General features: G+C 35.9%; 1 protein-coding gene across 1 annotated transcript in view; it reads left to right on the top strand.

The window, feature by feature from the left end:
- LOC124645747 overlaps window positions 1-13,362 on the top strand; it is a 34,636-nt gene that overhangs the window by 13,313 nt on the left and 7,961 nt on the right. The window contains exon 3 of the mRNA XM_047185623.1: window positions 6,758-6,818. Within this exon, the coding sequence (XP_047041579.1) occupies window positions 6,758-6,818 (61 nt within the window). The remainder of the gene's footprint in view (window positions 1-6,757; window positions 6,819-13,362) is intronic.

Here is a 13,362-nt window from a genome sequence, read left to right on the forward strand (position 1 = left end):
GGGCTTGAACTAATTGTAATTGCACGTACATTTGTAACTTGTTTTACTCAATTCTGTAGGAAATATAGCCTGTGTAATATGGTGGTTGTTTTAGACATGTTATGGGATTATTTGCTTGAGATAAGCGTGTTTACTCTGTCTTTATTTTCAAGAGCTGTAAACAAGCTGTGTTGTGTTAGGAAATTGTTTACGTTGTGACGTTAATGTAGAGTTTATTTCATGAATTTTATTTTCTAACGTAATTATTGTAACTTGTGTGTTTTTTTTTTATTTAATTGTTTAGGCGTCCTTTTTCATTTACTTACTTTCTTTCAGTGAAAACGTCTGTATAGCGAAATTAGTAACATCGTTTCCGAAATTCGATTAAGGCTTAGTGTTCACGTAATTAGTTTAATTCAAGTCACTGGTATATTATTAGGTACTTATGACCACTGAAAATCAAACGTAGACCCATAACATTTTACATTGTTGACTGGTAAAAGGATGTTTCTTTAGAAATAAGCAGTACCTTTGTACTATATTAATGTTACTTCTTCTCCTTTCGTGTGTCTTTACTGTGTACATAAATGGTTAAATAAGTAAATGGAAAGTATATAAGAATGTTCCTTAAAATTAAACGCGTTTACCTAACATTGATTAACGTTGTGTGTTCTCAAAGTTGACTATTAAAACTTATAGTTAAACTTAACCCACGCATTTATTGAACACTGCTTAGACATCTATGTCGATATAAATTTTATGATACTATTCCTTGAGCAAGGCTCTATTGAACTTACCACGATTATAAGGGTCTCTAAAGGATATGACCGTACAAGATAAATTAAAATAGCACTTATTTTCATTGCACTAAAGATCATTTTTCAATGTATCAAGGAAGAGCATAATGGTTTGTTCAAGCCTATTAGAATTAGTGTACAATATAGGTGAGTGAACATTCTTAATTTGAAATGGGTTCGCCATATTGTTATTACAGCCAGTAATTAATGTTAGGTTTTGCAATCAGTGACAAAATATATTCAAAATTAGCTTTTGACTAATTAAATAATATAAAAAATCTACAGAAAGTACTATTAAAGTTAGCTAGATAATTGCTGTTATCATACAACTAAAATTGCCTAGCTAGTCGACATTGATATTAAAAAAAGGCCATCACAAAACGTGTCATTATACGTACCTACATGTAGACAAACACACGACACTTACAAAGACATTTAGCGGTTTAGCAATAAAACCTACATACAGGTACTCGACTCTATAATGAGTTTGAATTCAGTCTTCTACATCGTGATTCAGCGTACAACCCGACTAAATTCAAAAGTTAGCTCGTAAAACAGTTAAGTTTCTACAACGGTGGTCGTTTTAATTTGGTTGAGTTATCCTCGACGAACGGATACGAATGGGGTCTCACGTTATACAATACTTCAGTCGATTCTAAACAGGTTCTTTTTAGCTAACATTCAACATGGCTGGAAGTTAATAGTTTTTTTTTTATTATGAAAATGTTGCGTTTTATACAATTGTTTGTCGTTTGTAAGAATAAAAATTGTGTTAGAATCTTCTAGATAATACTTTTGGTTGCCAAAATAACTATTATATAGTCCTGAAAGTCCTTTTGACTGAGTTGCTATATTTGTGGCACAAGAATCACTTGTCAAAATGTTTTTATAGGTAGAGTACTACGTGCTCATATTAAATTACGGTCGCATAGACTTCTATTATCTTCATCCCTTAGAATCCAGTTGGACCCGCTTTCTAACTTGTTGGCCATCCGCCAAATGACTTTAAAATTTGCTCCAATTAAGCATTTATTACCCCTCAATGTCACACTAAAGATTAACGCTACATATCAACAATAAACTTAATATAAACTTAACTACTTGATCGTAAAATTAACGAACGAAGTCATCCATTAAGTAAAATAATGGTAAGTATCTTATTATCAATTAATTTGTCCCAGAGTATTTAGCATAGATAATAAATATCTGGCGTGTGGTCTTTGGATAGAATAGGCCATAGATCTCTTTGTCTATGGATGCGGTGTGGGGAAAGATAGCCTGTGGGCTATTTCATTGCCGGGCTATTGTTTTTGGTGCTGATGTAGCCTTAAAAGATAACGTAGGTACTCATAGATTGTATGATAACTTCCTTTGTTGAACCACTATCTGTACTTGTAACTATAGAGATAAACTGCAGAATTGCTACATCGTAAGTGATAATTTTCTCTGAAATGTACTTAATAAGATCACCACGTGAAAAGGAAGTACATAATATGTTACCTCAAAAACGTATAGACAGACACTTTTCTTTATAATAAGAATAATAAAATATACAAAAATAGTTCTCATACGTAAGCAGGTAATGGGTCGTCGTGACGACCGAACCGAAATTGTACAAGCACAGAGTGATTCTCAATTATAAAGGAATCATGCGCAGTCATAGTATCCATTGGGCGTACCGTTAGCCAATGGCAGGGCAATGCTAACCATAAACCTTCGAAATGGATTTTGAAAAAAGAAGGCATTCGATTTGTTTTGAAGATTTGAAAATGGAATGTTAAATTGGCTGGTTTTCGGTTTCGTGAGATTTAAAAATGATTTTTTTTTTCATTTTTGACTGGCCACATGTGTCAGGAAATCAATAGATCAATGTTTTTCTGCGCTAGAGTCTGTGAGTTTGTAATTACCATTCAGAGAAATAATTTTCGTTTGCAGTTAAAAAGCTTCTGTACTTAACACAACGCAATAAAAATGATAGGTCTCCTCTTAACATTTGTGCACAATGGAAATGTAAAACATTTTAGAGCCAACAATTTTCAACGGAATAGAAATTGATTTTCTGAAATCTACGTAAATTGAATACGTCAAATGAATCATAGTAACAGTGCTGTTAAATCGGAAAATGTCACAAAATGTAGATGTTAACCAAATAAACTTTATAATTTATGTGACGTTTGTTAAATCAATGTTTATGTCACAATTCGGCCCTTCACTGGTCATAGACTAAAATATTGTTTCGGTAAGTGAATGCTAATGAGGCGGTATAACACCCGAAAAGTGAGTGGGTTGGCTACTCTTTGGCGTTCGACAATTTATCAACATTATGTGATATCTGTGTTTCTAAGAGACTGTAAATTACAGGCGATGGTATTAATAAAGGTCCTTTTAGAACTCGGCTTCCAGGAGCCAGGATCTTAAAGTTTGCGTCGAGTATCGTCGACAAATATGTTTGTCGTCTTGTACACAATTTTTTGTCGATAATATTACCAATAAGACCATAGTTTTATGTCTGAAAATTAATGTACACTTCGCACTTATATTGGCAGGGAAAATAGGGCAGTATTTCAAACATCGCTCATACAAACATGATACTTATATGTACATATAGATATGTTGCATACATTCATAATGACTGCAATTTAGTTAACAAAGCTAGGCCCACTTTGTCCGGTCACAAAATATTTCCGTGCAATTAAATATTCATTACGCGAACTGCCCGCGGTGGTCACATTCTACGTCATTAAGGACGCACCACTTTAACCCATTTTGGTCGATATAAAGACATCTCGAGGCAATCAAACCAACGAGATGTTCTGGATAATTTCCGGGTTTAACTGCTTAAGAGGAAAGATATTAAAAAAAATATAGAGCAGAAAGTTGAAGAGGCAATTTTCCGGTACCTACTCTAAGCTATTTTAAGCTGAAAAACATATTTGTAAAATCATTTTCAAAAATATTATTTAACTTCATATTGCCATTAACACCTGTTAAAACATTCTGTCCAAGTTTCTGTGTTCACATGATTTCGTTTGAAGATAGAAGCTAGTGATGGGCTCTAACAATCAGATGAAACGTTACTATAACCTTTCATACTCCCGTCAATTGTTGTAATGGAATCAAACACCGCTACCACTCACGAACCGATATTATTAACTATCCACTTTCCCACGTCTACCAGCTATCTGACGCAACCTTATGCTAATCTATCCCTCACAATAGATGTTATCTGGATCCTCAATAATTGCCTTAATAAAGTCCAATCATAATAATCAAAGTGAATTACAGGCGTATTGAAAACTGATTTTATTGTGGCATTGTCGATATAGTACGGTACACGGTACACGGTACACCACTACGCTAGTTGTCAGTCAATCTTTTGTGTATCCGATGACGTTAATGTTATTTAGTGTTTCACAATAGATTTGTAATTGTTTTTGGAGTGAGCCGTGTGAATTTAAAAGGTGTGTATAAAACAATCCGCCGTTTCCGAAATATAACACGTTATACGTCCGATTCGAGTTGCGTATGCGTCATACGGCAGTGATGTGAAGTGAGCTATTTAAATATTTTTCGTGGATTAGCTCATTAATTTGGAATATAATGGATTTTATTACATGTTTGTACATTTGTTTACTTGGTCCGTGAGTCACAAGCAACAACAGTTTCAAAAACAAAATTACCGCTATCATATCATGCATGACTGATGAACTTAGTTCCAATAAATCATCTATAAGGCTAATAAAGTCTGTATTATTAACAGAAATGTCAGTCATAGTTAAATACAAATACTGTGAACCGTCAATAAAATTCAAATTCATCATAATTATACCTACCTGAGGCTTGAACGTGGGAGACGACTGAGAGTCGGTAAAAAACTGAACTAGGTACTGTGACGGTGACGCCATCTGTTGGCGGACGAACGGAGGCTTGCGGTCATCGACCCGGCCCCACCACTTCCCCTAATTATCCTATCCCCACTACCGCATCTAGCCTTGCTGCGGTTTTAGTCGATTTTCATGAAAAAACATACCTACGACTGCGACCAGAAATGTGATTAAATAATTTTAAGTTTTTGCTGAACTTTTTTTTATTCAGATACTTGTGTTAAGTAGAAAATGGAGATTTAGAGTGTTTATGTATTTTAAATCAACGAAACTGGAATTTGATAAGTATCGAATATTATTTGTAGCTTACATTCAAATTATAATTTTTAAAAGGGCAACGTCCTAATAATGTCTGCATAAGACGTTGGCTAATCCCCCTAAAAACATTCTCAACGAGTAAACACGGACTAAATAACAAAATAAAACTTATCGCAGTCAAAATACACGAGCTCATAAAACTGCAGTTTAAAAGATACAACAGTGAGCGCGTCACTTCAATTCATTTCCCATGGCATCAGGCGTGAGAAAGATTTCTATCCCCCGTCGCCATTCATTTTTGTGCAAAAAGCTGGCCGTGTTCGGAAGCCGCGGAAAGGTCACACGAGAACTCGCGCCTTTTTAAATGAAAAAATAAAAATTGTGGCGCGAAACTCTCTGGCGTTTCCCGGTTGCCAGTATTTTTTTGTTTGTGCTGTCCTCGGAAATGCAGCTAGAACCTTTTTTGACACATGTTTTTTCGTTTTAATCCTTACTGAATGCATGCGTAATGTTAAATATTAATAATGTATACTGATATATACGTATCGGCATTTTAAATTGTAGCATTTAATCTTCCAAAAATGTCTACGTATTCACACATGTTCAAAATATCAAATGGAGTCATTTACCGTCAATAACATGATCATAACAAAACAAAGTATTCTTTACTATATCATAAATTACATAGAAAATCAAGCCATAACTCAAAATATATTGTATTGGATCAAGTTTAGGATTTATGATCCAAATTCTCAGGTTGAAAACAGTTAGGATATAATACAATGCGTTATCAGGGCTTAGGATCGCATCGTATGCCTCGGGACAAAGCTTTGAAAGCTCCACACCGGCAGCGGCGCAGCTCAGATTTATTGAATGGAAGCGATCGTAATGAACTGCTGATTTGTTAAGAAATATATTAAGCCTTATTGTAGCTTTATTTTGAATTTGAACTGTTTGTGGAGCAATAAAATAAATGCCAGGTTGATTATGCAGTTTTATTGAGGATAAAATGATTGCCTTTGTTAAGGGTATTTTGACTCCTGAAACTGACTGGTACTTTGACGTTACACGTGACCACAGTAAAAAAATAAACGTAATCGTAGTCTGCCGAAAAGAAAATTAAAAAATCAAGTTCCTACCTTCAATGCATCCCTCAGACAGTTGATAATAAACCTTTGGCAGATATCAGGAGAGCACAATAGGCGCGAGGTGGCGAGTGGATCACAATAGCCTACCGTCAGCCTATTCGTATAATAGGCCGATAAATAACTATTTTGATTTAATGACGTTTAACCAGCGGGTTTGCGCCTTTGTTCATCATCTCCCGAGCCTTTTCCCAACTATGTTGGGATCGGCTTCCAGTCTAACCGGATGCAGTTGAGTACCAGTGTTTTACAAGGCGCGTCTAACTGACCTCCTCAACCCAGTAACCAGGGAACCCGATATCCCTTCGTAACACTGGTGTCAGACTACGAATCATTTTTGTAACTATACTTCCTATTCATATTTCATAGTCGGGAAAACGTCCAGATTTATCATTTTGCTTGACTTAATTCCCTTTAAACAATTTAATGATCAGTCATACAATTTAAAGTTTCTTCTATAACTGTTAAAATTTACATAATTGTTCGCGTGGATTTATAAAACAATGGACGTTTTACTTAAATATTTACATACAGACGCGTGGCGGACTCAGTACTTATTGCCTGTATATTATACAGCCAAACTTTGTTCCGTTATTTTATAAAGATTTGTCATTTCAATGGATATAATAACTTTCAGTGTTTACAATTTACGCATTATTGTGCAATCACTGACGAAAACTTTCTTTTGTTTCAGATGAAAGGATTTTCAACGTAAAGGAAATGTTGCAAGAATTTTGGATTTCGAACAGCTCTAGGTAAGTTTACCCACCAGTTTTATTTAAGTTAGCTTGTTACATATCTAGTGCATTTGAAATAGAAACACGTCATCCACTCATTACAGTGGATGCGGGCCCCAAAACGTTTAACTTTTTGTCATCATGCTGGCCACTAACAATAAAAATAGTTGTCATACCTACAATTTGAAATGAGAACACGGAATTGCTGGCCAGTCGGATTTAAAAATATACCTATTTGAAGTGTCGATGTCTGCTCTATGTTTTTGACAACTCATCAAATGTTAGCACGCACGTGTAAAATTCTAAAATTGGAAACTCTGAAAATGAGGTAGGCATGTTTTCATCATTAAGTCACACTAATCTTCCTCTTTTGTTTAACTGTAGCAAGCACTTAAATAAAGAAGACAACTGCCTGAAAACCTCACAAAAAATGTTCTAATATTTTCAAATCTATTCCACATCCAACTCAAAGATACAAGATTTTTAACCAAAAAATGCTCAATAGACGAATAATGCTCCACCAAGAATGATAATCGAGGGACATGGTAATTGCCGTGACGTGTATCGGAACGTACCTAGCCGTCACGCAACGATGATTGCCCCTACCACGACAATCCGAGTTACATTCCGATATGACTTCGTTCCCTTCTGCGTCGTACATTGAAAAGGTCAGTCGTAACTTTCAGTGCTTAGTGTGAACTTGTGCCGCAATGGATTGAGAACATAGTTTTTATACAGTTTTGTGAACAAAGTGCGGGTTATGGTAGTCTAATCGAAGTCCAAGGCCTCTATTGTGCTGTTTATTTCGGTTTGTGTAAGTAATTTTTTGGTTGTTTAGAATGTTTTGTGAATTGAAGTAGTTTTATTTGTTTCTGGTGGGTTTGTCGTATGAATGTTCAGTACGCCGAAATTCATTTTACAATGAATGGGATGTGTTTTGGCTTGTCTTCACGAATCGAGTAGATTATGGAATCGTAGAATTTTTTTTGAAATATGAATGAGATTGGTAATCAATTTTAATTAAAACTTCAATTTAAATCGTTTTAAATGTATTATCTGACGCCTATTTACACATTTGAAAATATTTCCTAACGCCAGAAAATATTTCCTCACATCGTTGCAAGTTATAAAAACAATGGATAACAACGTGCTTAAGTACCTACACCTAAGTATTAAACATACTTATCCTGTTTAATTACTGTTTGTATCGTAAAACGCTGAAATGGTTACCTACTAAACGAAGAAATTGTGTACCTAAGTGCACATGAATAATTGCAATTTTACATCGTTAATTGCAACTAAGTAATTGAAATGCTTGTTGGGCGTATTTTTATGTACAAAGTCCGATTGTACTTAGGTATTTTATAGGTAGTTTGCTTAACAACAGTCATCAAAAAATATTAGGCATATTTTTAAGGTAAATAAATATGTTTTCAAATTAATGTGGTATTGTAGGCAAAACGTGTAAGAAGGATGTAACATTATTCGTAAGTGTCTAATAAATAACTTACATAAATTAAGGGCCAAGTTAAATTAAATGTCTTGAAAAATACAACTTGTCTATGAAAGGTCTGTCATTTTGACAGATCTTTTTGAAATTCGAGACTTAAATCTTAAAGGTAGAAGTTAGAGGATTAAAACCGGTCGCAAGAAGTTTAAATATGTATTTTTAACAAAGCGTTAACCAAGGAGGTCATGCAACACCAAACCTAAGTTAATAAGGAAAGCTTAAAAGTAAATTAATATCATCGGCCGCTCTCGAACCCGGCCGGCATCGACATTCGATATTTGAATCCCGTTCTCGGATTGGCGCGCGTGAGGTCGATGGCTCATCTATAAATGCCTTTTATCTGTATTATTTTAGAAAGGTAACTCACAAACGCTTATTTCATAATTGTTTATTGTTGTTAAGAGCTATGAAGTAAGCTATTTGTGATAAATTCCAAATAATCATAACTTGTCTCCCGCAGAGAATTTAATAAATGGATAGCTAAATTCTGTCATAAACTGGTTGTAGCGTTATCCGACACCTACCTATATGTTTTTTCCTGATATTTGAAATTTAAAATTCATTACTTCATAATATGTGTGTTTTAATGGTGACCTGCTGAGTTCAGCAGCAAATTGGTGTAAACATATTGCATTAAAAAATAAAAGAAGTGTCGATTTCAACACATTTCGTCGATAATTTGGCTAATTTTGTATCGTACCGATTCGGTAATGATAGCTGTACGTAATATTTTTTTAATAAAGTGTGAAAACTTTCTAAAACAACAGGTAATTTAAACGGTAATCTGGCATTTGCGATTTTAATTTATTTTTATCCAGACATTTTGAATAAAAACTCGAACTATTTTAAGTGTCGATGGTTAGCTGTCATCGCTGTCAAACTGATGAATGAAAAACGATTTTTCTCCAATTCTACACGACTAATCACAGCTTTTTCTCAAGTCACACCCATCAACCAAGTAGGGTGCATTAACCAGTCTTATTACACCAGTAGTAAAGCATTAATATTCAGCTAATAGTGACAGCTACTGGTTTCTGCGAGTTTTTGCCCGTTTTCCTAGTTTTTACCCACTGTGTGACACAGGTAGCTCGTTAAGTGTGTCAATGTGGCTAAGAGTGAGTGCAACATGTTCTGTGTTTTCTACTTATCGATACACCGTTAATTGAGTTTATCAATGCAGTGTAGAAAGTTTTCGAGACCTTGGACTATATATTTTGGGACACTGTGCATTACAGTACTTAACGATTATTCTCAAGACATGGATGTGTTATTAAATTAATTTTAAGAAATCTTTTTCCTTTCAAGAGCGTTGTAAGATTCGGAAGCTGAGCAATAACTCATATTAAATAATCGCTGAAGTACAAAAAAGAACCGGTCACCATAATAAATACAAAAAACACACTTATGACTGAGTATAATGATAAATATTCAATGGATGGTCAACCTTGAAAGACCCTTATGATGTCAATAGTAACCAACTCACACGTGCGAAGACATCTTTTATGTTTACGTAAAAGCAGTTAACTACAAAAGAGTTTATAATGTAGTTATGTTTAAAAAGGTGTGCAAAAGTTTAGCTGCAGCATCTAGCCAGGATGCGTCGATCCGTTATGAAATAAAAAAGTAAAAAGGCGCGTTCATTGTTGAGCACGTGTGGGCGACATGTGCCGGCGCAGGTGCGCACGCACCCGTCCGCCAACTGTTCCCGACTACCGCCCTTTACTCAAAGGTCGCAGGTAATTTTAGTACAACCATGTTCCAAGTTATATTACTTCTCGATCCATTACTAACGTTCATCATACTCGTGACTAGTACTCCTGTTACTCGATTAATGTATATCATACATTTGTTGGAGAAAGCTCCGGTAGTAAAGTACTAATACTTTACAACCTTTGCATAAGTATAAAGTTAACTATTTGCCCAAGGCTTACTTAGTTCGTAATAAGAACTGACAGTTTACAAGGCTGTGGACTTAGAAAGCAGGTACCTACTTACTCATATTAATAAGACGATAAAGATGAATGAGAACTATTTATTTTCCAGTCAGTGATATGCGTTGGACGTATTACAAACATTTGCTCAATAAAAGCAAGAGAGTGCGGCAAACGGTCTGAGCTGTTGATTGTCAATATTGAACGTGAGAAGTGACGTCACAAGTGACGGGCATTTTGACGTAACCGGCATCTCGTTAGGAGAAATTGATCTAATTGAGTAATAGATTTTTCCACTATGAATTATTCGGAGTATTCATCTTGATTATCGATTAATTGAAAGAAATTAGAGTAATGGTTATTATTATTATTTTTGTATGTCTCTAACCGACCACGGGACTACAGAGTCCCGGATTTTTGGAAGGCGAACGTGGGGCCGAAGCCCTTTTGAGACAACTTTAATGAAATGGTAACACAAAACCGACGATTATCCCTGTATACACTATAGAAATGTACCCAAGAACAATCCCCGGTTCTGTGCTAAACTATTGCTAACTATGGATAAAAACTACTTAGGCTATTGTGATGGGATGCTAATGGACTAGGAATGGGGAAACTACGGGAACTATGGCACCTGCCGATGACAATGTATTAAATACATGTTAAAATGGCAGGTGGAGACTCGCCAACTCACTTACTGGGCCCCCGGGAATCAGTCACTGAAAAGCAACAAGAGGGCAACAGGGACATGAGCGGCTGAGAAGGGTGAGGATACCTCGGCGGACTTTAAACGCAGATCACGCGCTCCCTGTGGGTCCAGCATCACCGGCCCACTCGCCACTTACCACGAGGCACCTACCCTCCGAGCAGGACTAACCTTGCTCTAGCGACTCCACTCTGACCGGCCGATGAAGGCAAGCCAAGAGGCGGGAGACCTATCCCCCGTCATGCTTCACTCCGGCAAGCCGGAGGTGGGGGACAGTATACTCTCCCTGGAGCACTCGGATATATAGCCCCGCGGGGTCGCTACTCCCCGTCATCCGCCTCAGATGCCCTGCGGGGCTTATTATTATTATTATTATTCTTTATTGCACACATAAATACATTTGACACACTGAAAACGGAGACATTATGTACAACGGCGAGCTTAACCCAGTGTTGGGTTCTCTTACAGCCAACCTTAGAGTGAAAGAGTGATTTGATGGGGTAGGGCGAATGTGCAACGTTATACTAATAACAATAATATATATGTATAATATCTTAATAAATTAAATATATACCTTTTATAATTATATAAAATATATACAATATAATATATACAAATATATACACAGGTCATAATGATAAATAATGTTCCTTAACTCGTCTCTTAAACATATCCAATGATGAGCTCTCGCGTATAGAATGCGGAAGGGTATTCCACAGCCTAACAGCACGAACAGTGAATGATCCATCATAGCGACTTGAAGTGTGGGATGGGACACGAAGCAGAAGAGATAAGGAAGAGCGACAAGGTTTGCCTCTGGGAACGAGGAACTCAAAGCGTTCACGAAGGTAACTTGGAGTGACAGGATTGTGAAGAACAGAGTAAAGAAAAGAAAGAACGTGAGCGTCTCTACGCCGCCGAATAGGCAGCCACTTCAACTGGTTCCGAAATTCCGACACATGATCGTACTTTCGGAGGCCAAAAATGAAGCGGATGCACAAATTCTGCAGACGTTCGAGTTTATCAAGTAGCTCCTCAGTCGCATCAAGGAAACAGACATCAGCATAGTCTAACAGAGGAAGGAGGAGCGACTGAGCGAGAGTAATCTTTGTTGGAAAAGGCAGGAACTTCTGGAGACGCTTGAGTGATTGAAACGAGCAATATACCCTCCTGCTTACTTCTGCAATGTGTTTAGCCCAAGATAAGTTGCAGTCCATAAAGACACCCAAATTTTTAACGTGCGATGAGTAGGCTATTACTACATCGTCATACAGAAGTGGGGGGGGAGTTTGCAGCCTATTTATGTTGAAGTTTGGTTGAAGTAGAAACAAAGAATAATGAAATATTAGATCCATATCAGACAGTGGTCAGTTTAGAAAAGAAAACCATTGATCTTGTTATAAATGATAGATAGTTTAGAATTATTTAAAAAAAGATTATTACTCATTCAGATGACACAGGAAAATAGACGTTAGGTGAATAAATCAAACAAGCTAATTGATGAACAAGAAATACTAGATTGTGAGGAAGGAAAATCATAAGAAATAACTGTCAACTAGTTCAGTAACCATCCAGAGTGTAACGATGTAGGACGTGACAAGATTGACAATGAGGTCGAGGCTAGACCACCTTTAGAGACGCGCGGCCAATTAGCAATATTAATCGCGTTAGAAATTGCAGCTCGGATACAAATAATACAAACAAATTATTATCTAATTTGTAGGGTTTGAATAATTACGCGTAGAGAGGAAACAGTGAAGTTAAGTGGATCTTAAATCTTTCAAAATGAGTGTGGACTAGTAGCAATGGTTTAAAAAAAAGATATTACAAATGATGATAATCAACAAAAGACTGATAAAGTGACAATAGTATCCTGCATTATAGTTGTTTCTATGTCCGTGTTATTTTCATTGGCAACTTGTGTGAAATGAACAATAAATATAATTAATTACTTCAGAAGGTTGCTGATTCATAGTTGGTAAGTGTGTTGAATTTATAATTATTAGTAATTAACTCTGTAAACTCACTGAAGTGTACATGACTAAACTGAATGGTTTTTGATTAAAACTAACTATTTTGCATAACAATAAGTTTACCAACGATACATACAACGATGTTCATGAAGAAGAATAAACAGCAAAAAACTGTATAAAAATTAAAAGCTTGACCCTAGAATAATTTCAAAATTATTCCGAGTTATTAGAACGAGAATTCGTTAATGTGGGAACAGAACTAGAAATGTTAGGATACAATAGTTTTATTGTTATGCAATTATGCACCGCTAGGATATTTGGGCTAAATACCGAGCATTCTGCCCGACGATGGAAATGTTTTAACAGTGAATCGACCACAAAGCCGTATTTGCTTTCCAATTTTGTTTGTGGTCCAAGATTTGTACTCTGCCTTATACCAATG

The sequence above is a fragment of the Helicoverpa zea genome, chromosome 3, assembly GCF_022581195.2.
Source record: "Helicoverpa zea isolate HzStark_Cry1AcR chromosome 3, ilHelZeax1.1, whole genome shotgun sequence".
NCBI lineage: Eukaryota > Metazoa > Arthropoda > Insecta > Lepidoptera > Noctuidae > Helicoverpa > Helicoverpa zea.